Source organism: Meriones unguiculatus, chromosome 12 (genome assembly GCF_030254825.1).
Source record: "Meriones unguiculatus strain TT.TT164.6M chromosome 12, Bangor_MerUng_6.1, whole genome shotgun sequence".
NCBI lineage: Eukaryota > Metazoa > Chordata > Mammalia > Rodentia > Muridae > Meriones > Meriones unguiculatus.
In genome coordinates this window covers 86,829,111-86,855,035 of record NC_083360.1, presented here as the reverse complement: position 1 = coordinate 86,855,035, position 25,925 = coordinate 86,829,111, and the positions used below count along the sequence as shown (strand labels likewise).

General features: G+C 47.4%; 2 protein-coding genes across 2 annotated transcripts; both read right to left on the bottom strand.

Moving 5' to 3' along the window:
• Positions 1 to 16: 16 nt before the first annotated feature.
• Txndc12 (thioredoxin domain containing 12) lies at positions 17 to 25,329 on the bottom strand. The gene is made up of 7 exons (XM_021660936.2): positions 25,119 to 25,329; positions 15,574 to 15,634; positions 9,254 to 9,306; positions 6,055 to 6,128; positions 3,912 to 3,981; positions 2,639 to 2,722; positions 17 to 729 (listed from the first exon to the last, which is right to left on the bottom strand). The coding sequence occupies exons 1-7, from the start codon at positions 25,207 to 25,209 to the stop codon at positions 650 to 652; spliced, it is 513 nt and encodes a 170-aa protein (XP_021516611.1). The 5' UTR covers positions 25,210 to 25,329; the 3' UTR covers positions 17 to 649.
• On the bottom strand, positions 12,327 to 15,532 carry Kti12 (KTI12 chromatin associated homolog). The gene has a single exon (XM_021660925.2). It carries the CDS (start codon positions 13,927 to 13,929, stop codon positions 12,784 to 12,786), a length of 1,146 nt encoding a protein of 381 aa, XP_021516600.1. The 5' UTR covers positions 13,930 to 15,532; the 3' UTR covers positions 12,327 to 12,783.
• Positions 25,330 to 25,925: the final 596 nt, after the last annotated feature.

Sequence of the window (25,925 nt, the reverse complement as noted above, 5' to 3'; positions counted from 1 at the left end):
AGGCCACCACAGCATCTTTCTGTTTTAAGTTTTAATAAAGCTTAATGAAACAACAGTTTATCTTTTGTGTTTGTTTTAACCCCAGTACAAAAATACAGTTGCTGGATTGACAAAATGGCTCCACGCAGGCTTGAAGGCTTCAGTTTCTCTAACAGCATCAGGGAAAGCATGCTTCCAGTTGGGGCCGAGTCCCGCACACAGCCATTCTTGACACGCATGCGTGCAAATGGGGATGTCTGAGCAAAAGGAGGAAGGGCGGAGGGGTTCAGGAAGAAGCCCAGGATTATTACCAAGAGAAAAGGAGAATGTCTTCTTAAAAAATTGGCAAGGAATTCCTGCAATTTGTACACTATAGAAAAGACACTTCCATTTTTCGTTCACTTCAGCATGAGCAGGAGAAATGGGTAAAGACTTAAATACTGACATGGAGTGCGTGTCCCAGTGGCTCAAGTTTTGTATCAAACAGTTTCATTCTTTACATTCGGAGGAACGGCTGTGTAGGAGAGGGGGAGCAGAAGACTCGGTCGGCCGTGCTGCCGCTCCGCAGACCGGCTTCCGCCAGCAGGCCACGGCCACGGCCAGCGCTCCTTCCGGTGTGGGTGCAGCACGGTTCCCGGTGGTTGAACTGCTCTGGGGGATTCCTCGGTCGTCACAACTCATCTTGAAGGTGCTTGTCTCTGAAGGCATCACCGGTCAGCCTCTCCTGAGCTTCCTTCATCCCTTGAACGACTGGAATAACGGGAAGGGGAGGGGTCAGTGTGCGCAGGTCACCACCGGACACCAGACAGCAAACAGACACACAAGAGCGTGAGGCCCGGACTAGGAGCTGGCTCTGGGCTTCACCCTGACCTGTCACAGATCTCTTTTCTCTTACCTTGGGCTGTTAAAAAACAACAACAAAGAGAAAGGATAATACAAGTGTTTCATAAACTCCGAAGACCTACAGAACCGCCGGTTGTTGAGCGGGTTGAGCGCTAGCATGACTGCGCATGCTCACTTGGCTGGGGAAGCTGGGACCCCTTCCTGCTGCCCCTCTTTGGAACGACTTGAATTTATCTCATCCCTGTAGGGTTCAGATCACCCTGATCACGATGTTCCGTAAACACGCACACATGTGCACTCTACGAGAGGAAGTGATCTTTATGGAAGGAATTAAACATTTTTACTATTAATAAACGATAATAGAAAAAGCCAAGTTTCCAGGGGAAAAAAAGAGAAGCTTAAGGAAAGACAGAGACAGATGGGAAGTCTGACGCACTGAGGCATCCCTCCCATGTACCGGCTTGTGCAGAGGGCAGTGCCGTCACCGCGGGCCTGTGAGTGAAACTCTACAGCAGGAGGGCAGGCGCTGGACTGGGCCAGGCTGTTTTGGGAACCTTGCAACCCCATATATGCTTATAAAAGCAGCTAACAAGTTAGTTTGCCCTGTTCTACCTACACTTTTGATAAAGGCAGGTGTGAATGTTTCCAGTCTCATGCCAACTAAGCCAGGAGGACTCTGGGAAGAGCCTTGTGCTCACCTTTGGGCTCTGTCAGCGTGGGCTGACAACTGTTAAGAGCCTAAAGGGAAGGTGACCCTTGGGAGACAGGTGTTTAGGACAGAAAGCCACTGCCCTTCTGGTGGGGAAACTGCAGCTAACGCCAACATCTATGAGGTCTTCCGGTATTAGGCTGAGGTGGACCAGGAGGCAGAGAGACAACATACCTCCATCTTTCCCCCTTTCCTATCCTAGGAATAAGAGTGCCAAGGACAGAGCACAGAGTGACTAATGACTCGGCAGCCTAACAACAGGTAATACATGGCAACTTAGTAAAGCTCAGGAGAGGGGAGTGACAACACGAGGACCAAGACCAACCCCTGCCTCGAAAATGACAGCGCTCCAAAATCCAGACCCCGAAAAGCGAGGCAGATACTTCATCCTTCCTTCACCAAGGCCCCACGCCTTCCCCCTGCCTGCCATGTGCCTTTCCCATTTTCGCTGACAACAGCGCACCCCTGGGGACTGAAGCCACGTGCTTCTGGAAAGCTTTACCACACACTTGCCGTCATAGTTTGAAATGTCTTAGTGTCTTTCTAGGAAAGATTATTACTTTGTATTACATTTTTATTTTTTTTCTGCATGCACATGTGTATGAGCATGCATGCGTGAGAAAAGCACTCCTATATGACTGCACCTGCACAGAGGTCAGAGGACAACTTGCAGCAGTCAGTCCTCGCCTCCTACCGGTTCTGGTGATCCAACTCAGGCCATCTGGTTTAGCAGTGGGTGTCTTTACCCTTCCCATCTTGCCAGACCCAGGGACAAATTCGTACATTGCTTGTCCATTTAGTTAATACCCATGAAACCGCTAAGTCTGTTTTCCTCTTTTTCTGGATTCCAGCAGGAGGAGCAGTATGGGTGTGATGGGAAAACAAAACAAATCTAACTCCAGCTTCCAGCAGCCCTCAGTTCCTGTTCTTCCGCTGGAGCCCAAGGCGCTGGGGAAAGGCTGAGTTTCAGCTTCCAATGGTATTCAATACAGGATCTAGCCGAGAGCTCGTCATGAGGGAGGTGTTCAGCCCACAGGCTCATAGGGGGATAGCTTTCTGCCACAGACCTGCCCGGGACCTCCCGTCTTCTTCCTCTCAGAACTGTACCTTGCTCAGCACTGACGTAGAAATACTTGTAGCTGGGGTTTCCACTCTCATTGATGATTTCAGGGCGCACCTTGCCACTGGGATCTGTTGAAGACAAAGGTGTGGAGAGGTGGTGATTACAACAGAAAGGTACCTGACCACCCATACACTAGGCCCTCGGGAGAGAAGAGCCACCTCTGCGGCCCATCGTGTCCCACGTTATAATCATAAAAATGACATGAACTTCCCTGAAAACAGCTCACCTCCTCCATCCCATACCCTGGCAATACTATTCCCTTCCTGGACTACTCCTTTTCTCCTTGATGTTATTTCTTCATTTGCAGCATCTGCTAAATCTGGCCAGCTGTTTTCTGTATATTAATTTCTTTTTTTCTTTTCTTTTTTTTTTTTTTGAGATAGGGTTTCATGTATTCTAGGATGTTCTCAAACTTCCTATGTAACAGGCTGGCCTTCAACTCCTGATCCATCCCCTCCTGTCTTTACTCCCCAGTGCTGGGATCACGGATGTTTCCTATTTTAGAAAAATTGAGCTGGGTGTGATGGTATATGCCTTTAATCCCAGCACTCAGAAAGCAGAGGCAGGTGGATCTCTGTGAGTTCGAGGCTAGCCTGGTCTACAGAATGATTCCAGGAGAGCCAGAGCTGTTACAGAGAAACCCTGCCTCAAAAATAGATAATTGTTGAACGGCAAAGCTGTACATGAGGGCACACAACTTTAGTCCCAGCACTTGAGAGACAAAGGCAAGTGGATCTCTGTGAGTTCAAGGCCAGCCTGGTCTACACAGTTAATTCCAGGACAGCCAAGGCTACACAGAGAAACCCTGTCTTGAAAACAAAATAAAACAGAAACACAAAAAACCAGACACATGTCTGGTCATGCTGTTCAACTGCATATATACCCAGGGGTGGAAACTGCTTCTCTCTCCCTAGGAGGGTCTTAGATGTTTGTGTGAGACATGGATGATTTCCAAATGACTGTGGACATCATAGTCAGATGTCATATGGAAGGTCAGATTTCCCCATAAAGCAGTTATTTAATGGAAAAGCATGTTCATTCTCATATTCATATTCTTACCACCACCACCTCAGGGTCTCTGTAGCTGAGGCCAGCCTCAAACACAAGATTCCCTAGTGCTAGAGCTACAGGCATGCAGCTTCCTGCCCAGGTCCCTGGCTTTTGGACACCTCAGCTCGTCACCAGTATAGCTCCCACGCTCATCATTTCACTGTCCACAGCTCGCCCTGGGTCACCCAACAAGCTCGTTTGCCTTACCCAGGAAAAGGATCCGTGGGATATAACCCCCATCAGGACTGAAATCTTCATCCTTGGGTTCCTCTTCATCCTGTTAAGATTAATTAGAAACCCTGGATAGCAATATTCGTCCTCTCTTCAGAGCCTTTCAGTAGACCCAAGGCTTGCTCAGGCCAGAGGCTCTGTGTGACCCGCCCATGTCCCCCCATGTGACCTGCCCATGTTCCCCTGGCTCTTCTCAAACTTCTACCTTGTTCAGGCCTCTTTCGACACATCAACCCACTGACTGTTGCTGTCATCCACCAAGCCAGACACTCTCCTAACTCAGGCTTGTGGACTTGTCCTGCCTGCCCCCTGGCCCGGTCACCCCTGCCTCACTCCTTCTCCTGCTTCTGACTTTTGATCAAATATAATTTTCAGCCCTGGACGCCTGCTTTAAACCGTGGATTACTGCAGCTCCTTCACCCTTAACTCTCGGCCACAGCATCGAACACCATCTTGGGTATTTTTTTACTTGTTTTCCCATGCTAGAATGTTACTTCTGAGGGAATTCTGTTTTGTTCACTGTTGTACTCCCATCAGCTCCATCACTGACTCCCACACATTATTTCCTGAATTTGTGAATAAGACTGGCACTGTGGCTACACTTTTTTTTCTAATTATCTATTTTATCTTATTGTGTTGAGTATTTTGCCCCCGTGTATGTCTGTGCACTGTATATGTGCACGGTGTCCTTGGAGGACAGAAGAGGGATCAGATCCCCTAGAACAGTTATAGATGGTTTTGAGCCACCATTTGGGGGCTGAGATTTGAACTTGGGTCTTCTGCAAGAACATCAAGTGCTCTTAAGCACTGAGCCATTTCTGCAGCCCGTGGTATGCTTTCTGAAGCTGGAGAGCACTCACTGGGAACTTCCTGTCCTCTGTGAATGGGAAATCCCAGTTCACCCCAGAAAGTAATGAGATCCTGTTCGCAGGAAACACATTAATTTTATAGCCTGTGGGGATTACACAGGGCCATTTGTTTAAGCTGCTCTAATCAGCACTGGGCTGTCCACTAGCTATACAGGCAACATGAAGCCTCAATGGTGACTGTTAATATGTTCACAAGATTCTTGACCTATGGTTAAGCCAACAATTTCTTTAAAGGAACTCATGTCTGGAAGCATCACTTAAAGTCTACATGATCCCACATCTGAAGAGGATGGCCTGGAAGGGAGCACTGTTCAATCATGGTATTTCTCAATTATTAGGATTTTGACAAAAATCACATACTTGATTTCAGACCTTTCTATAAAATGGGAATGATACCAGTGACTTAAAATATCCCTTCTAACGCTTGATGTGCTCAGACTCGGGATCCCAAGACCTGAATTCTGTATGAAGTACGGAAGATGCCTCCTCAAGGAAACAGGAAGGCTGCGCATGGAAGGCCAGCACAGCTGAGCACCTAGTAGGTGTCCAAGTGAATCAACCTTTGCAGGAAACTGTATGACTATCTATAGGAAAAATATACGAAGATACAAAACATATCCTAATTCTCCATTCCTCGTGGCAGCCCATTTGGAGTTAACGGCAAACTGGAGTGCGCATCTCTGCAGTGGAATTCGGCCTCCTGGCCCTGGATCCTATCTAAAGCTTGGTGTCTCAGAGATTGACCTTGGCAATTCTACAGCAGAGGGCTCTGACCCTGAGAACTAGACAATAAATTCCATGCAACCATGGTAACCAGACAGCAGGTTCTGTGTAACCTTGAGTGAGCCCTCATATGTTTTGGTCAAGTAAAATTGCCTCTGTGAGAAACTGCTTGTACTTTCCTGCTATGGAAGTGTTAACCTGACGTTCAGTAAACAGCACCTTGATCAGAGCCTAGACTTGGTGTCCTTCTCTGTGTTGCCTTGCTCCTCCACCCACCCACCCCCATCCCCCGCCCTCACTCGGGTGGTATCCAAGTTTCACTGCTGGATGGTGACAATTCCTGCTTCCTCTCTAATGCTTGACGGGTTTCTAATACATCTGTCCCATAATTCCTAGTATGAGAGGTCAAGAGAAAAACAACACATAGCCAGTTCTGCCCATATTACCTTATATTAAATCTAAAACAATCCCTTAAAATCACAAAGTGAGGAGGGGGGAAGGATAAGGAGACATTCTTTAAGTCTTACCTCCAGATTTACCATAACAAAATTATGGGACAGTTCTGAAATTTCTGTAGATTCTGCAAATTTAGGTTTTAAAGCTAAGGAGAAAAAAAAGAAAAACGATTTTGCAATGACAGAAATATTATCATACCCAAACACTAATGAGTATAGACATCACCAATTCTCACTGATGGCTCAGGCATTAGCTAAGTTAACTTATAGAACTGAAACTTCTGTTAAGTCTAAAGAACTGAAACTTCTGTAAGTCTAAAGAACTAGAATTGAGAGCTGGGGATGTTCTTGTCTGTAGAGTGCCTGGCACACAAGCATGAAGGCGTAAATTCAATCTCTAGCACTCACCAAAAAAAGCAGGGGATGGTGGCATGCACTTGTAATTGCAGCGTCCAGGAGGTAGCAATCCGTGGATCCCTGGGAATGGCTGCTTCCTAGTCAGCCTCACCTAACCTGATAGCTCCAGGTTCCAATGACAGGAGCCCAGAAATATGGCTGAGCAGATAAGGGAATTACCGTGGAAGCCTCGCAACCTGAACTCGGTCCCCAGAGTCTATGAATCCACGAAGGTGTCCTCTGGCATCAGGCCACACACCATGTGACACATACAGGAATAAATAAAAGGAAATAAAAACTATGGTGGAAGACAACTGGAAAAGGACAGCCACGGTGGAGCTCCAGACTCCACATGCACACAAACGCACAGGTCCTCAACATGCACAATTACAACTAAAACCAAACCCTCCAGAATGCACAGTGGCACACACCTGTAGACCCAGCTACCGGGGAGACTGAGGCACGTACTTGAGTTTAAGACCAACCTGTGCAATGTTAGCCAAACCTAACCCAATTTTAAAAAAGAGAGAGAGAGGGAGAAGGAAGGAAGGAAGGAAGGAAGGAAGGAAGGAAGGAAAAGAAATGCCAGGTGTGGCATTTTTACTTTACACACTTTTACTTCCAGAACTCTATACTCAGATGAGTTCCAGGCTAGCCTTGTCTACGGAGCAAGTTCCAGGCCAGCCCAAACTGCATAGTAAGACCTTGTCTCAACAATAAGACGTAATAAGGGCAAGAATTAAATAACTAAATACAGTCATAAAAGCAGAACTGGCAGCTAGGCTCTGTCCTGCTTCCGGCACACAGCGCTATGTGACTGCAACGTGCATCCTCCTCTATGAAATAAGGACAACGGGGAGCTGAGTGGGACAGCACAAATCCTTAATGGAGACACAGACAGGAGGGGATCTTGACAAAGTTGAGGCCAGCCTGGTCTACACAAGAAAGGAAAAAACATATATTTATGGGCCGAAGAGATGGCTCAGTGGGTAAGGGTACTGGCTACCACTAATGACTTGAGTTCAATCCCTGTAACCTACACAGAAGACTCCCACAAGTTGTCCTCTGACCTCCACACACTTTTATAAAAGCAAAGAATTATAGCGCGTGAATGCACACGTCCTGTAGCACACGTGGTCAGAAGAGAGCTCTGTGGGACCAGTTCTCTCCTTTTAGCTTTCCATGGGGTTCCAGGAATCAAGCCCAGAATGCCAGACTCGTGCAGCAGTGTCTTTTCACAATAAGCCTTCTCACTGGCCCCCACAGTTTGCTTGTTGCAGTTTTATTTCAATAATTACTACTGAAAAAGGAACCACAATGTTAGAAGTCGGTGGGGAGAAGCTGACCCCGACAGACAGCCAGGTTGTCGGGACCTCATTGGAGCCTCCATGCTCCAGCCTCCCAAGTGCTGGGTAAGGAGCCCTAACTCCTCCTCTGCTTTTTTCTGGGGTCTCTGGACTGGAGGCGAGGCTCAGCAAAGTGCTTGTTTAGCACTCACAGTGCTCTGGCTTAAGATTCCAAGCACTCGGGGGTAGTGGCACACACTAGCAATTCCAGCACTTGGGAGATGGAAGGTCAAAAGTTTGAGGTCATCTTTTAATTCACAGTGAGTGTACTATTACCCTGTCTCAAAACAAAACAAAACACCATACAATAAATATAGATAAAATGCTGGGCCAGATCGATGGCTCAGGGGTTGAGAACACTTTCCTGCTCTTGCAGAGGACCTGAGTTTGATTCTCAAGGTCCACAGGGTGGTCCACAACTATCTGTAACTCCAGTTTCAGGGGATCTACCCTCTTCTGCCCTCTGAGAGTACCAAGCGTAAGTGTGGAACACATACATACATGCAGGCAAAAAACACTCATGTAAAATATAAACAAGTAAAATGGGTACTAAAGAAAAATCAACTAAAATAAAAAAGCCAAGTGGTGGCTGTGCATGCCTTTAATCCCTGTTCTGAAAATACATATATGCTAAGTTTAAAAAAAGAAAAAAAGCTGGCCATGGTGGTACACACCTGTAATTCCCAGTACGCAGGGAAGCAGAAGATAAGCAGATCAGATCGCTTTGAGTTCAAGGCCAGCCTGGTCTACAAAGCAAGTCCAGGACAGCCAAAGCTACACAGAGAAACACTCTCTGGAAAAACCAAAGAGAGGGGTGGGGGGAGGAAACAAGGTCTGTCGGTAGAACCCACACCACTATCTTCTAATTACGATCACGTGTGTGGGGTTGGTATATGTACATGAATACAAGTGGTCAGAGGTGGCAGGTTAGAGTTCTCTGGAGCTGGGGTCATACGCAGTGATAAGTCACCTGACATGGGTGCTGGGAACCAAGCTCAGGTCCTCCGGCAGAGCAGTATGTGTGTGTCCTTAACCACCAAGCCGTCTCTCTAGCCCCTTTTTTGAGACAGAGACTCACTCTGTTGTCCGGGGTGTCCTCAGACTCCTGAGTGCTGGGATCACAGGCATGAGCGGCCTGCCCAGCTGCACTTCTTCTTAACTAGGATCTTCCTGGTTGTAGCTGTGTCCTACTCACTGGTGACACACAGGCAAAAGACTCCAGTAAAAATGTCCTCCAGTTCTGACTGGTTCTCTCCTCCCCAAAACCAGCTATGTTCCACTGCATAGGACTCCAGCTTCTGCTGTGACGGACTGTCCATGACACTAAGACACTTAACTCCACACTCGACATAACTGAATCTTACACTCTGAGCTCCGCTCACACCCCAGCAGACACTGCAGGCTTGTAAGGGAGGGCGTGTGGAGCACTTCCTACGCCTTGCTCAAGGCAATCAGCATGCTCTGCCAGCGTCAGTCAGCACTAACACTTACCACACGTCTGAGGCCTGGCCTTGGGAGGAAACACTCACCTTTGCATGCTCCACACCAAGACTTATGGATGATCACCATCAGCGGCAAGCCACTGAAAAACAAAGAAACTGTGTTCCAGTAAAACCCTTCAAAAGGACTCTAGAACAAAATGATCGGTTCACTGAGTCAAAGAGTAACGCACAGGAACTCACGTGTCCTGTGGTTTCAAAGAGAACTGTAACAAACCAACTACTTAAGCTACAGACTGTTATCAGAAAAACTGCAGTAAGTGCTGATAGTTCTGTAATTTCTACAAATTTGGCTTTAAAAGTAGGGAGAAAAAAGAGGTAGAAGAAAAACATCAGCTCAACAATTTTAGATGTTATTGTATGTCCAAATGATTACTATTTCATGATTACTAAAAGTGTAAATAAAAAACCTTCATTACTATGCTAAGTACAAAACTAAGATATAAAATCCTGGGCAGGGCCAGGGAGATGGCTCAGTAGGTAAAAAGCTTGCTGTAGAAGCATGACGGGTTAGTTTAGATCCCCAGATCTTAGTCACCCTCTCCACCGCAGTTAGACTTTCTGAGCCAAGTGTTCTTAGCTGTCTTCACACCCCCTATGTCCGACACACAGGCTATGACTGACCCCCCCCCCCCCCCGACAGCAGTCACTATCCACCAGGGCTACTCTACATGATCAGCTGTGGTTAGGTTAAGTGTGGGGCAAACTAGCTCACCTTCCGCCTAACAATCTGAATGGACTGACTCAGGCCTCCGAGATTACTTAGTAAAGGGTTATAAACCACATGAGAAAAACAAGCGTAGAAGGCAGGATCCAGGTGACCAGAACTAGTGTGTTGAACGTGACTATTATGTGCCAAATACATTGTAAGCCTAATACTATAGCCTCACAATCAACTCTAGAAACTTTTTAGTTAGTTACGCTCCGGGCACTGTGACACACACCTCTGCCGCCAGCATTCTGGAGGCTGGTTTCTGAATTCGGGGCTAGCTTGATCGACACAGTGAGCAGGCCACCCAAGGAGATGTGGCAATATTCCTCCCCCAAACACACAATAATAAATATTTGTGTGCGTGTGTGCCTGTGTATGTGTGCACCCACGCACACTCCAGGAAGGGGAGGACCTAGCAAGCAAGTGGGAGAGAATGCATATATACTGTGGAGCTCAGAGGCCCTCCCTTTCATGGAACAGGCCCTGGGGATTGAACTCAAGACTGTTATGTTAGTTAGGCTTGGAGGCCAGCACTCCTGGCATTCCAGGCTACTACATCTGTCCTACTTTTACTTTTGATTCAGGCTCTCAAATTATGTAACCTAAACTGGCCTAAAACTGGCAACCCTCCTGCCTTGGCCTCCCTGAGTGCTAAAATTACAAGTAATTTTACACCACCACACTCACCTAGGGTGGATGCTATTAATGGCCTGATAGTAAAGAAACATTTAATCTGTAATGTAGCTCAGTGGTGGAGCACTTGTCCAGCATGTACAAGGTCTGGGTTCAATCCCCAGCCCAACCCAAAAAGACCAAGAGACTAAATATCGCATCACAGGGGATCACAGGGGATCACAGGGCTGGAGAGACAGCAGTTAAGAGCACTGGCTGCTCTTCCAGAGGACCTGGGTTCAATTCCCAACGCCCACATGACAGTTCACAACTGTCTGTAACTCCAGTTCCAGGGTCTGGGACACTTACACAGACATACATGCTGGCAAGATACTAATGCACATAAGATAAAAATAAATAAATCATACCTAAAAATACACCTGACTATATAAGGTCTGCCATTTACTAGTTAATAAAAAGACTGACTCCAAGACCAGTGTTCTTTTTGGCTGCTATATATCCTTCACTTAGAACAGCCATCTAGATAAAACATGTAAGATTTTGAGATTTTTTTTTATGTATCTGAGTGCTCCATTTTATGTTTACCTCATGAAAGAAGAGGGTATCAGACCCCATTATAGATGGTTGTGAGCCACCCTGTGGTTGCTGGGAACTGAACTCAGGACCTTGGGAGAGGAGCCGGTGTTTAACTGCTAAGCCGTATTTCTAGCCCTAAAATATGTAAGTTTAAACCCAGGTCAATCAATAATCAACTAGACTAAAGTCAGGAATGAAGGTTGGAAAAGGTTGTTGAGGCTGCCTAGTTCAAACCTACATTTCGTGCATGAGTCCCTCCTGACCTTCATATCATCAACAAATGGTGGCAGAGATTCCCAAGGTAATGCCAGCAACCAAGAAAGGCCAACTGCCCCACCATTTAGCAGGTCTACCTGTTTTTGAAAGCATGTACATTTTAAAATGTCCTTTTCCCCGACAAAAATCTATTAGTCAATCTACAACAAGGGTTAGCAAAATATAATCTGTAGGCCAAAGGCAGCCCATTTGTTGCTGCTGTACAGACAAAAGATACATCTATTTAAAAAAAAAAACAAAACAAAACTTTTTTTGAGGTAGGATTTTACTATGTAACTCAGGCTGACTTCAAACTTACAATAATTCCATTTCAGCCTCCCAAGTGCTGGGATTACAAGTGTGAGCATCATGACCAGTGAGTTTTTTGTTTGTTTGGGGGTGGTGGTGGTTGAAAAGCAAATATAAAATGCTTTTGTGACACATTAAACATAATTCACATTTCTTAGAACATATTTGTTTACTGTTTCTAAGTAGCAAGACCCCCCTCCAGGTTTAGAAAGTCTAAAAATCTGCATCTGGTCTTTTGCAGACCATTCTTTTACAGTGGAATTTCAAATACTAATTTTCTCAAGCTCTTCTGAAGACAGCCCCCCCCCCCCGCAGCCAGTTTACACTCCACAGTTTGTCCTGTGATGGCTAGCTTTCATACTATTAAGCATATTTGCATTTCACACAACTTCTCAAGGTCAGAGATACATCTGAACCATGCAGATAATGGAAATTCAGTACTTACTGTTTGTTACCAGCAAAATTAAGATTATAGTGATGTTTGTCTTGAAATATGCTATAAAGCAAATCGTTACCGAATGTGGCACAATATATAAACCAAAATCTTTGTATGCAATAATACATGTCTATGTAAAATATTAAGCTTCAGGGGAAACATGAAATTAAGAGTCCAGCAGACAACTTCACAAGATTTTATTAGAGGAAATAGCTAATGGTTGTCTTACACAAATATCAGTTTCCCAGGGACAGAAGATTTATCTGTGTTCGAAGCTCCAGGATAAATAACAAGAAGTACTGTACTCAAAAATACTTGTAGTATAAAAGGACCATCGTCAAGACAAAACTTATCTTCGGTTTCTTCTCACAGTCAATTTAAAACAATTCTCTTCCATTCTGATGGAAGGCAAACAGCGGTATGCAGTACCCTCACTTGAGTCCAACTGAAGCCACTTGGTATTTCTGGACCCAGCGATTCTTCGCCTCAGTTTATGCTATATCCTTGGAGAATGGCAGAGAGGCAGAAAATGAGCCGGTCAAACTTAGCCACCCTAGTACTATCGAAAGCTCTGCAGACCTCAGACTATTCTTTCCAGACAAAGTACAGCGGAATTCAGACAGAATGCCCACCACCACATTATTGCAAACTCTGGTTCAGATACTGAAGAAACATGTTGGCCAACTGAGGCAGGTTCTCGTTGTTGGGATGCATTTTAGTGTAGGAAATAAACTGGCGACGGAGGCGACTCAGTTCTGCCAAGGTCAAAGGCCTGGTAAATCGGAGACGTTCTGTGGTGCCAGGAAGTGTTAACAAGTCTCCGGGTACCGCGCCCTTCTGTGCTTCCATCAGAGCAGTCAACACCTGGCTCGTGGCCTGATCCAGCTGGTGTAGAAAGCTGCCAGAGGCCAGAGGCTGGGACTGCGTGGACTGATGGGGTGGGGGCGCCCGATTCTCAAACAGCGCAGAGCGGATCTCGGCCAGGGGCAACGGCTCTTCTAAACCCACCACGGTGAACAAGGGGCGATCCCAGCGGTTCCGAGAGTCAGGGGCCTCAAAGCGCAGCGCTAAGGACTCCAAGAGTTTGGAAGAGAAGGCACTGGACTTTGCAGATCTCCCGGACTCGGGGGTCCCCACGGCTGGAGGAGTCGACGGCAGGGCTTCCTCTGGATCCGGTTCCCCGGGGGCAGCGGCCGCGAGTTCCCCGTTTGCCCAGGGGATGGCGGCGCGCTCTTCCCGCGCAGCGCCGGCCGCCAGAGGTTGCCCGTCCTCCTCGGCGCGCAGCGACCAGCTCGCGCTGACGGCCGGAGCCGGCTTCTCGGCGGCGTCAGCCTCCCCGAGCCCGCGGCTCGGCCAGCCCGGTCGCACGCAGTAAACCAGGCAGAGCGGCGTGCGCGCGGCTCGCGCGAGGCAGTACAGCTCGTAGCGGAAGCCCTTGATGTAGTTGACGGAGTCCAGGATGACCACGTCCTGCCGGCTCAGGCGCCGCTCCACCGCGGCCCGCAGCGCGGCCCGCAGGGCCTTCTCCCCGGCGGAGTCGCCGTACACAGCCGGGTCCCGCGTGCCCAGCACCGAGGCGTCGTCCACCACGTACACGGCGCGCCCGTCGCCGGCCAGCGCCCGGCGTAGCTCTTCTGCACGCCGGCTCTTGCCGCTGGAAGGCAGCCCGCAAAACACCACGAGCGGCATCCTCTCCAGGGGCAGCCATGTGCAGACGCTCTGCGTCAACTTCCGGCACGAACCGGAAGTAAACCCCACACTTCCTGGTTTCCTACGCTCGTACATGGCCTTTTGTTTCCATGGGAAACGGGAACTAACCAACTGGAGCAAAGGCCAACGTTCTCAAAAAGGAGACGCAGAGATTTGAATAGCATCAGTTATTTACACCAATTATTAAAGGCCTCAAAATTGCACTCCGTCAGAGAACATGCCTATCTATTTATTAGGATTTAGTGGGCATTCAGCAAAATTACTAGCGCCACATTTAGCACACAGAAAGCAATTTACAAAACTGCTTCTCTATTCAGGACTCCTCCCGTACCTGGTAGGTCTTAGTAAACGTTTATTCATAACAACTATTTCAGTCAACATCTTTCCATGGCTGAGGGCAGAGATGACCATAAAACTGTTCCCCAAAAGAAATCAAGGGTCTGAGCACTCAGGGAGGCAGAGGCAGGCAGACTACTGTGAGTTCCAGGCCAGCCTGATATACAAAATGAGTCCAGGCCAGTCAGACCTACACAGAGAAACCCTGTTTCAAAAAACAAAAACACAAACAAAACAAAAACGCTATAGGTAGCCTTACACTAGCGTGAGGAGCAGAAGTGAAAAAGCTGCCCAGAAAAAGTCACTGAGGTTTTGACTGACACTTGAAATTGTTTCTATTTGTTTGGAGACGGGTGCTGTATTGGGGCCCTGTGCATGCTCTCTACCACTGAACTACACCCTCTGGTCGGATCATTTCATTTTGAACTTGAAAGACTAATGGAAATTCTCATCTTGGATAGGGTTGCCAAATACAACGCAGGTTTTCCAATTAAATCGGAATTTAAGATTTTTTTAAAGTTGCATAAGCTTCATGGACATATTTAATTTTCCTTTGTGTGAAATTTAAATGTAGCTGGGCATCTTTTATTTTTACTATTGAATTTGGCAATCCTGCTGCAGAGGCTCTCATGACACTGAGAGCCCAGTGTCACCAGGCTGCGGGATCTGTTCCGCAACAAGCACTAGTCTGGTAGGTGCAGAGTGTTAAGTGTGAGCATGCTTACAGTGTGGTACAATACAGGACTCACATGCTGGAGGAGAGTAAGTCTCTAATAGAGTGTGGCAGAGAAATAAGCTCTGCCACTTAACAGCAGTTTAAATGCTCGAAAATAATCTCATTTTTCTGTGTTTCAATTTCCTTCTCTATAAAAGATACAATTATTTCATAGGTGTTCCAATCTCAGAGGTTATAGAGACTATAAATAAACCAATCCATGTAAAACTGACAGTTCCTGGCTTCTGCCTCCTTCCCACAACTCCTTATGCTCTGGGTTGTTTGTTCATAAACTAAACCTCCCTGGAACATGACATTATTTTAGCTTTAGGCTTTAGGCGGTGTAACTCACTGACTGAGGGTACAGAGCCTACAGGGGTTGTCAAAAGCTCAGTTCTGCTATGCACTAGTGATCTTGGACAAATGAACCATTAAGTGATTTACCTTCTCATTTCTAAAAAAGTAGCAATACTTCATGGAAATGCTGTGGAACTAAATTAATTAATTTGGATTGTTCAACACCTGGTGTACGGTAAGTGCTAAGTTTTTGTTACTGGGGAAATCATCTCGTTCCTGTGGGGCCTTCACGCGGCTCGACATCTGAAAGCAATGCTAAGTTAACCACAAGAACGTCTGTTACTGTAAACAACCGACACCATGATTCATACCTTGCAGCTGCCTCTTTCTTCCCATCTTCGAGAGTCCTCCAGTGAATATGGTCTCCAAAACCTAGAAGGAAAGAGCCTTATAAACACCCATACAGTGAACAAAGGACATACACACAAGAAAGAAGTGAGACATGCTTGTAAAAGAACCATGAACAGAGGGGGGAAAAAGCGCTTTCCTCAAGAGCCTGGTGTTCAATATCCATCCACCGAGCGCCATTGTTTTCTGGGCATACTGAACCATAGATAGTCACATTCCACAAACTTGTGCTCAGGCCTCTAAGTGGAAATAACACCATTTAAATAATGATGTGGAATGCTTTGTCAACTACCACAAACTATGCCAACAATACTTTAAGAATGAATGGGAATGTCCTACTCAGTAAACAGAAAGAATCGTCACTGAAACGAAACAGTGCAGCTGTAGACTCACAAAGACACGGATCTGTAACTCCACATCCCAAGTGTGTGAAATCTTGAATGAAGCCATGTAAGTCCCAACCTCACCATCTATAAATTCAAGACACTAATTTCTCCCTCAGATTATCAATACAAGGAAGTAATAGTCAGGTGCACTAACTGTCTTTATTCCCACAGTTGAGCCAGAACACTCTTTTTCTTTTTAAAACTGCATTTATGTGGACATGCGTATGCCACAGCCTTCGTGTGGAAGTCAGAGGACAACCTTCAACAGTCAGTGGGGGAGAACACCTGTATTCCAGCACTCAGGTGCCAGAGGCAGGTGATCTCGGTGAATTCGGGGCCAGCCTGGTCTACAGGGGGAGTTCCTGAATAGCCAGGGCTACACAGAGAAACCCTGTCTCAAAAAAACAAACAGAACAAAACAAAGAAGTCAGCCCTCTCTTTTTCACCATGTGGGTTCCAGAGAATGAACTTTGGTTGGTGGGGTTTGTGGCAAGCACCTGGACCCAGCTGCCTGGCCCAGCGTGATCTTCCTCAATTACATCACTGTTTAGTAAGAAGAATGTCAGAGGATATCTATCGTCCCAAGGATAAAGGTCAACCCTTGAAGGAGACAAAGGCTTCAGTAAGAAAATGACACCTGGCTGGGTGTGTCCTAGCAGACCAAGAGCGAGCAAGAGGATCCTTGTGACTTCCTGGTCTACACAGAGTTCCAGGACAGCCAGGGCTACATGAGAGACCTTGTCTTACAAACAGAACAAACGAACTCTGCCTTTCTTTCCCAGCTTACCCTCAGCACTGAGGTGTGTGCCCAGAGGGCTTTCTTCTGACAGGGCCTGCTCTCAAACCACTCCATCCCATCACTACACTTCCCAGACAGACTCTTTAGACCTTGGAGTGTCGGTTTCCTTTCCTCCCTAAGTGCTGGGCCCAAACCTCTTGATCTTTCCCTGCTTCCACATCACATAATCTTATGTTATATCTAGGAAATGTCAGTGGTCATGTTAGCTGCTATTTACTTTATTTGTCCTTTCAAATTTTCATATATATATATATATGTGTGTGTGTGTGTGTGTGTGTGTATTTTCCTCTTTTACCTCTTTTATTCTTTCCCTGCCCACTGAAGCCCTCTTCCTAATAAGTCCTCTCCTATTTGTGTGTGTTAGTCAGGGTTGCTTGCAGGAGCCTAGTGGGAGGTTGTCTGCTTGAGCAAGGGTAACTTGGCAGTACCCACACCCCTGAGGAACGACTCCTCCTCCAGCAACCACTGAGTGGTATACCTGCTGAAGGGCTCTAGCTGGCTGAGCACGCAAACATGGCACTCATAGGGTGTGCCTTTTACCCTTCCCCTCAGTTAGCCAGATACATTCCTAACGCCAGCCACCAGGGTCTAGTCTTTTATTTGGTTACTTCCTCTTCTGAGGCTGACCTCCAGGGTCCAGCTATCAAAGTACTTAGATCAGTAAGCAAAAGCCCCCTTTGGCTACTCTGACTAACATGCCCAATCAAAACATCTCAGCACATCCTATCACGGGGTTTTTCCCTGGTCTACTTGCCTATGGGCCACCTGTGTCTCCTCTCTATGCAGAGGCAGTCCTTTGTCCCTCCAGAACACATATCCCTTCCCCACCCCCTGTCCTTTGCCTCTCATCTCCCTACTGTCTTTGTCTCTTATCCCCTGCCTTTTGTCCCTCTGGGGCAAATAAATCTCCTTTGTTTTGAGAACTCTTGATATGTTCTGTGCCAATTCCTGTCCTCCTCACAGAGGAGGGGGCCTTGTGAGACCCTTGTGCAGGGAGGCACAGTTCATGGTACAACAGCTATGTCACATCCATAAGGCACTGTGGAGGAATGTTAATTCAGAAAATGGCTGCTCTGGCTTAGGTCCAGTAATCCCAAACAATGAAAGTAAAGTTAGTTTGTAGAAGAAAGCGTTCATGTTTGAAAGTGATGTCTGAGTGTCAGAAAAGGTGACAAGTCAGAGGAGATCTGAGGAGAGGAAAGGGAAGCTACTTAATGGGCAATGCAGAGAGAAGGAGCCAGTTTTACTGGGAGAGTGTTAGAGAGATTGAATGAAAGAACAAGCCAGAAAAGTGAGAAAGAGCCAGAAGATTAGAAGAGACTGCAAAAATTAATTTGAGGCCAAGCAGAGCAATTCAGAGGCCTGAAAGAAAAGCTAGATTGAATAAGTCAGCTGGGAGAGGAGTTGAAGCCAGAACAGCTGAGTTGAACCAGCCAGCTCTGAGCTCAGAAAGAACAAGAAAGGGTAAGCTTATTCAGCAGTAAGTCTCAGAGGCAGAAAACATTCTAGGCCTAGGTTGGGTTATATGGAGGCCAGAAGCTTCTAGGACGAGGCTTAAGTTAGCAGACAAGAGGCAGTGAGCCTCAGAGACAACAGCTGAAACAGGCGAATAAAAGTTTGATTTTACACAGCACTCCTTCCCATCCTCTGGCTTTTACTCTCCTGCCCCTCTTCTGAGATATTCCTCATATCTGCTATTATTAGCCACCTTCTATGTGTGTGTAGAGCAGATTACACAAGCCAACTCATGTTGTTTTGACAAAAATTCTCCTCTTTGTATTTCAGTTTTCTCAGGACCCAAATGGGTATAAAAATTTCTCTCATAAGGTTATTGTTGAATCGTAATAAAATGTTAACATAGTCTTAGTGTATAGACATCAGTATGGAGTAGCTTTTGCTTTTCTTTACAGATGAGGCTCCAAGGCTCAGAGAAGCCAGTCAGCTATACCAGGTCACCTCACTGTTAAATAAGGAACCTGGGATTTAACATCCAGCCTTGTGCCTTCTCTTTCTTTCTTTTTCCCTTTTGTTTTGTTTGTTTCTGGTTTCAAAGACCTGGTTCTCTGTGTAACCCCGGCTGTCCTAGAACTTGTTCCACAGACCAGGCAGAGATCCGCCTGCCTCTGCCCCCTGAGTGCTGGGATTAAAGGTGTGTGGCACCACTGCCCAGCACCTTGTGCCTTTTCAGGCACCCCATTTGTCTTTCAGAAATGTATTCCCCCAAATGAATTAACATCTAACTGTTATCAGTGTTCTTCCAAAGGGAAAGAAAAGCAGTATCCAAACTAACCACCACAGTCTTTGAGTCTCAACAGCACCGCCAGCGGGGAGGGGTGTGTGTCACCTGCCTAAGGCCCAAAGTTTGATCCTGAGGAGTGAACAATTGAGAGTGAAATTGGGAGGATGCCAGAGAGAACTGGAAGATGCTGAAGGCATTAGTCATCACTTCACTCACAGGCTCAAACCTGGCCAAAGGGATCCTGCTTTGTCAACAAGCAAACTAACCAGCCTGAAAAGAAACCCACCCACGGAACAATGAAATAAAACAACTTGCAGAATGGACTCACCGCAATAAGGGAAACCCATCCACAAACATAAGGTAAAACAACGGCAGCAGAGCAAGCAAAGGTGAGGTCGCCCTTGCCAAGAGCAAACATGTGATGTGGCAATGTGGACACGAGCCTGAGGCTCTCCCAAGTGCGCTTCACCCTGTCAGGACCAACACTGTGAGTTCACCACCAGAGGCCCACAAACTGCTAAACTGTCAAGTAGGAAAATAATCAATCAGAAGCAACATAGCTGGACAATGAGGATCTTGGGGACCAAGCTTATCAACCACAGACCCAAACAACTACACATCAAGTGTTTAGAGAAATAGCTCATGGAATCGTGAATTAAACTGTCAAATCTAAACCAAGAAAGGTGGCCCACATCTGCAATCCCAGCATACGAGATGTGGAGCCAGGAGGATCATTAAATTTAAGGCCCTTCTTGGAGTCATACTAAGGTTTTGAGTTTTGAGGCCAGCCAGCCAGGGATTCATCCAATTCTGTTTCAAAATCAGACAGACAGACAGACAGAGAGAAAGACAGAGCCGGGGCAGAGGAGTTTTCTCAGGCAGTGAAGGGCTTGCTGTGCAACCTCGAGGACCTGAGTGTGAGCCCCAGCACCCACCTCACACAGGCCTGCGTCACCAGCAAACTCTTTTAGAAGGCTACAATGCCCTGTCACATACAGGTTCTTACAGCCTGGCTGTGCATGATGTCTCTCCCTGTAGATGTTGAAGTTCTAATCGCCAGTATTTTATGACTGTGTTTAAGGATACGGTCTTTGAAGAGCCAATGAAATTTTGTGTTTTGGCTCCATGAGGGTGTCAGGAGCCCTAAAACTGGAGTTACAGGTAATGCGCGTGTAACTCACAGGCTGGCCTCAAACTCAAGAGATTTGCCTGCCTCTACCACCCCAGTGCTGGGATTTAAGGCCTGCACCACCATCTCCAGGGTCCTAATTTTGGAGAGAGATGAAATGTACACAGAGGGAAGACCATGTTAATACAGAGAGAGAAGATAGCTGTCAACAAGCAGAAACTAACCCCGCCAACACCTTGATTTTGATTTCAAGCCTGCAGAATCAGCAATATAAATTTCTGTTGTTTAAACCATCCAATCTAGGGCTGAGGAGACAGCTCAGTTGGTGAACTGTTTGCTCCACAAGCATGGAGAGCCTAGTCCCATCTCCAGGATCCATGTAACAAGCTGGACCTGATAGTCCAGCATTTCTAGCCCTGGGGAGGAGACAGCAGGAGGTTCCCTGAAGCCCACCAGGCAGGCAGCCTAGCCTGGTCCCAGGAAGAGACCTTCTTAAAACAAGGTGGATGACGGTCTGAAAAACAATTAACGTGGTTGACCTGTGCCTCGGGAAGCACGTCTGCACTGGAGCAGAACCGACTCTATCTATAGTACTTATTATAGCAGCCCTAGCAAACTAATAGCACCACTACATTTGTCAAAATGCACAAAATGTACATGGAGAGTGAAATGTAATATAAACTGGGTGTCTTCATTAGTAGATGTGTAACATAAGATGCTCATATAGGAAGTGGGGAAGGGCATATGTGTACACTCTTATTTTCTGCTCTTTTTTTAATGTGTGCATGATATGTACACGTAGGAGCACATACTATATGTGTAGAGTTCAGAGGAAAATGTTATGGAGTGAATTCTCTCTCACTTTTGTGTTGGTTCCGGGGACGGAGCTTAAGTCAGCACACTTGTGCAGCAAGGGCTTCAATCTACTGGGCTTTGCTCAATTTTCCTGCAGACATAACTTTTAAAGAGCCAATGAATACATTAAAATAGGGATGCGGAGATGGGGTGACAAGCTCTCCTGAATGCAGCACAGATGCAAGAAAATGTAAAACAAAAATTTATGGTAACTAACAAAAATAAATATTGATAATGTTAGTTTCTGTTTCTTGTCTTTTGGTTTTTCGAGTTTCTTTGTGTCGCCCTGGCTACTCTAGAACTTTCTCTGTCGACTAGGCTGGTCTTCAATTCAGAGATCCACCTGCTTCTGCTTCCCAAGTGCTGGGATTAAAGGTGTGTACCACCACTGCCCAGCTGGGTAATTTTTTTCTAAGCATAGCAATTTTCAAAACGTGTTTACAGGCATTTAATTTATTTATCCTCAGAACCACCACATAAGGTGGTAACTCTATCCTTTTTCTTACAGATAAGGACACCGAAGTTAAAGAGCTTGCCTGGGCTTCCACTGCATGGAAGCAGAGCCAGAGCTAGAAAGTAGACGCTTGCATCTGCTGACCCATTCAAACACATCACTGGCTCGCTAGCAGTGCTTAAAGAATAAATGAAGGAACACACCTCGAGAACACCGACTTTGGCTATAGAACACTGTGGGGATTGTGTTTTTGTTCTTCCCTTTCCCACTGAAAGAGAATTTATACAGGTAGCTTTTAGCAGTCAGGCTCTTGGCCATGGCAGCACGGAACCTCTGCAGACAGTCCAGTTGTCTAAGGTGTCATCGACAAGACAATTCATGCCAGTTGTCCACAAAGGAAGCTAAAGGTGCCCACGTCAACAGCTTTTTTTCCCTCTTCATCAAGATGGTATTTAAAACAGGAAAGGCCATTGCTACATACAGTATTTATGTCAGTGTCCAAGCTCTTTGTCCTAGATTGTTTAAAGATGTCAGAAAAGTGTCACCCCCATGCTCTGCCTGGTGAAACCTAAATAACAGAAGATCAAATGTCAGCCCCGGGGCAGCCCCGCCTGAGTTAGGCAACATTGTACCTGCAAGGTAAGAGAACAGTGTAGCCAAGTGATGTCTGCGGTGAGAGAGCTGACTGTAATCCTAGTTCAGCCCTTCTACCGAACCCACAAATGCTAAAGAAATACACCTCATGAAGTGACTGTAGCCATCAACAGGGTGCAGAGCATACCTGCTACTGTGCCAGCTTTTAATTGCAGAAGCCGAAGGCGTCTATTTCTATCACGGGCGGGAGAGCACACCAACAGCCTCTTTCTAGTTTCTGCACTGGTAGTCAGAGCCGAGCACTGCTTTAAGGACATGGGCTCTGGGACTATTCACCTTCCTGCTCTCTAGTTACTAGTTAAGGCCTAATGCCCCATTTTAATAAGTTCTTCATCTACGAAACAGGGATGATGAGAAAAATACTACCCACCTCAGAGTCACTGTGAGAATTAACCTGTATGAAAAATACACAGGTGGTACCTGGGAAGCTAGCATACAGGAAATAAATGCTGGCTGTTACGATTCTTTCTATTTTCAGTTTCTGGTCTACTGAGAGTAATGATAGAGGGTTTGGACACTGGCATGCTGAGCTTCAAGGCCTGGGTCACACTTCTAAGCCAACCCCTACACCTGATAAATGGTCACCAGAAGACCAGAGCTGCCTAAATGCTGGCTAAATGGCCTGACCAAGGTTCAACTCTAGGCCTAATAATTCCAGCCTAGTACACACTACTGCACACCACTGTTCATTCCTTTGCGAAACAACAACGGCTGGGGAAGGCCAGGAGGGTCAACTCTGCCAACCACCAAGCTGTCTTCTGGAAAGAGCTGGAGCTAGACATCTTGGAAGAAACAACACTCATGGAAAATTTCAGGGACTGCTCCCTCGGGTAGCACCTTTTATTTTATTTTTATTTTTTATATATTTTTTATTTATTTTTAGTTTTAGTTTTTGAGGTGGGGTGAGATACTTATGTCCAAAGAATTTATACATAAGCAATACATAAAACAAACACTTGAAATACAATTAATTCCTTTTCGGAACAAGTAACTATTCCTCAATGGGGGAAATAACAATATTTCACTCACTGGATAGTTTTCAAGTGTGTAACTTGGTAGTGTCTTCTGCTTTTTGTTTTGGTTTTTTTTTTTTTTTTTTCCACTGAATTGTCACAAACTAACTCTCTCCCTTGAGGTCCCTGGAACTCCAGATCCACCTGCTTCTGTCTCGCATCCAGGGATTAAAGGCATCAATGTGTTTTGGAGTTGTTTATCAGCCAATTATCTAACTGAGCAACACAGAATCTACCGGCAGCCAAAGAACTGGTATTTATTCATCCAGCACTTCATGGCACTCCACACACAGCACAGTACCGGAGCAGAGGATGAGGCAGGCTGAGTGTAACAATCACGGAGAGCTGCGGCCTGAGAGCTGCTTGTCAAAGGGGTCTCATTTGCTCACTGGCAGAACTCATTGAACTCAGATCCACAGACATGCTAGCACTCCATTCTCCCTCTGCCCTTACAAGTTTATTTTGAATACACACCAGTCTGTTTCATAATAGGAGTATCAGTATCTGACACATTTTGACTTAATAGTGCTCCCTGCAGTTTAATCACTTCCTTCAAAGGTAGGAACCCACACATCACCTTAGAAAGACTTTTTTTCAAAAACAAAATGAGAAAAGAAAAGCTTTTCCTCACCTCCTCAACTCAAGTAAACGCCAGCTCGCTTGCCATCCTCAGCTTTTTTACTTCCTACTCTACCACAGCCTGGATATAAGCTGAAAGTCTTTTATTAATCTGTCTTGAATCTATCCTATTCTCATTCTCTCTCTGACCTGAATAGCGGGAACCTTGTCTGTTCTCTTCATTGCATGCATCTGCTACCCAAGTCAATGATCAAAACATGGTTGGTGATCAGAACTCAACACTGAACAGAGGCGACTGTGCTCAGGTCCACTCAGTTCCCCTCCATCTTATTGCCCACCGAGGAATGTAAAAATAAGGAGCATTAAAAACAGACAAACCAACAGGGACTAGAGAGATGGCCCAGTGATTAGGAGAACTTGCTGCTCCTCCTGAGGACCCGAGCTCACTCCCAGAACCCATGTCAGGCAGCTCACAACTGCTGTAGCTCCAGCTCCTGGGGAACTGACACCCTCTTCCGGCCTCCGTGGGCTACGCACTCACATCTATACACACGGAGACACACGCAGACACAAAAAGTAGATCTTATTAAAGATAAAAACCGCACGACTGAGCCTGGAGATGGTTCAGCGGGTAAGAACAGTTGAGAAAACCGAGAGGCCTGAGTTCAACTCTTAAGTAACCACATAAAAGCCTGGCACGGCGACTCACGCACGGAACTCCAAACACTGGGGACGGGATCCCGTGAGCTCACTGGCCAGCCAGCCCCTCTAGCCTGAGCTCAGACTCACTGAGACCCCGTCTCGGGAGGCGAAGAACCGGCAGGACACACGTGGACTAAGTGTGCAGCACACCAGCACACACGTGGGCAGATTCCACACTTAGCAAACACACAACCGGCAGCAGCACAATCCCATACGACAAGGTGAGACACAAAATAACCAAAGCAGCGTTGGCGTCCATTTACAACCCACTCAGCTTTCAGAAAAGAACCGACGGGAGGGTGTTCAAGTTCAGAAGAAGAGGTAACGGCGTGGGGTCGGGGGTTCACGGTTCCTAACCTTCACTCACGACCCCTGATGCCTCTCTCTAAACACCCGGCCTTCTTCCGGCCCTTCCTTCGCTATCTCCCGGGGAATCGGGATCCCGGTCCTGGTGGCGGTGGGGAACCTTCAGACTCAGCGACCGACCCTCTCTCTTCGGGCGGAGAGGCGACGGTTCCTGACGCTTCCCCAGGCCCGGGATCAAGAGCGCCCTCAGGCCCAGCTCCCCTCCTAAACCCTCCCGCGGGCCGAGCTCTCCCTACTCCACCGACCCGGCAGACAAAAAGGAACCCGGAGCGGCCTCCGCCCCGGCCAGAGGGGCTCGGACGGGGAGGATCGGGGTGGGGACGAGGTCTCACCCTTTCCGAGCCCGACGCGCCCCTCGGAAGGAGCGACGAGGAGCAGGAGACCGAAGCCCAGCCAACAGGTGGCCCCGAGGCGAGGCGACATCTCGGCGGAGGCGGCTGCTCGGGGCCGCCGCGCGGGGAGGTGGCGCCGGACCGCCGCTCAGCCCGGCCCCCCGGGTGCCCAGATTGGTGCTTTTTCCCCTCCAGCACTGAAGGAAGTGATGTCGGGCGGATGTGGGCGGTGCCTCGGGGGCACGCTCGGGAAGGGGGGGCGCTTAAAGGGGCAGGTCCCCGAGGAATCGAAAGTACCGGACCGCTGCCTCTCATTGTTAGAGCGCTGCGCGGGGTCCCGAGGAGGCCCCGGGGCGCCCGTTCCGCCGTGCACTCTCCCCTGTGTCCTGCAGGCGTGAGCTCTGCACAAGCGCTGGACTCTCTGCCCCCCTCACACACACACAGTTTGCACCCGCACGTCTTGCACTCGGGCCTGATGCAACCAACTGACGCGAGCTCCGAGGAAACCGTGGTTGGGGAGGACGAGGGCACCGGGACCGGAGTCACTGCAAGGACTTAAAGCGGAAAGCTTCTGTCCGTTCAAGCTGTTGGGTTTTTTGGTGGTGGGGGGGGCGGGGTCGGGTCGGGTACGCCTTTTTCCCTTCAGCTACCTAACGAGTCAGCGTCCCCGACTTGCCCTCCCGGTCCCGGCGGAGCCCAGCGGGGCTTAACGCCTCCGGAACGACAGCCGAAGCACACACCCCCAACTGGCCCCCGCGCCGCCCCAGCGCGGAGCCCCAGACAAAAGGTTAGCGCGGACGCCGCGGG

What these genes read in the sequence shown, in the direction of transcription:
- Txndc12 (XM_021660936.2), bottom strand. Translation starts at nt 25,209, where the DNA reads ATGTCGCCTCGCCTCGGGGCCACCTGTTGGCTGGGCTTCGGTCTCCTG. An exon ending in AAGAAAGAGGCAGCTGCAAG is followed by an intron (nt 9,307 to 15,573) that starts GTATGAATCATG and finishes TTTGTTTTTCAG; the next exon opens with TGGCTTGCCGCTGATGGTGA. An exon ending in TTGTTATGGTAAATCTGGAG is followed by an intron (nt 3,982 to 6,054) that starts GTAAGACTTAAA and finishes TAATCTTAACAG; the next exon opens with GATGAAGAGGAACCCAAGGA.
- Kti12 (XM_021660925.2), bottom strand. Translation starts at nt 13,929, where the DNA reads ATGTACGAGCGTAGGAAACCAGGAAGTGTGGGGTTTACTTCCGGTTCG.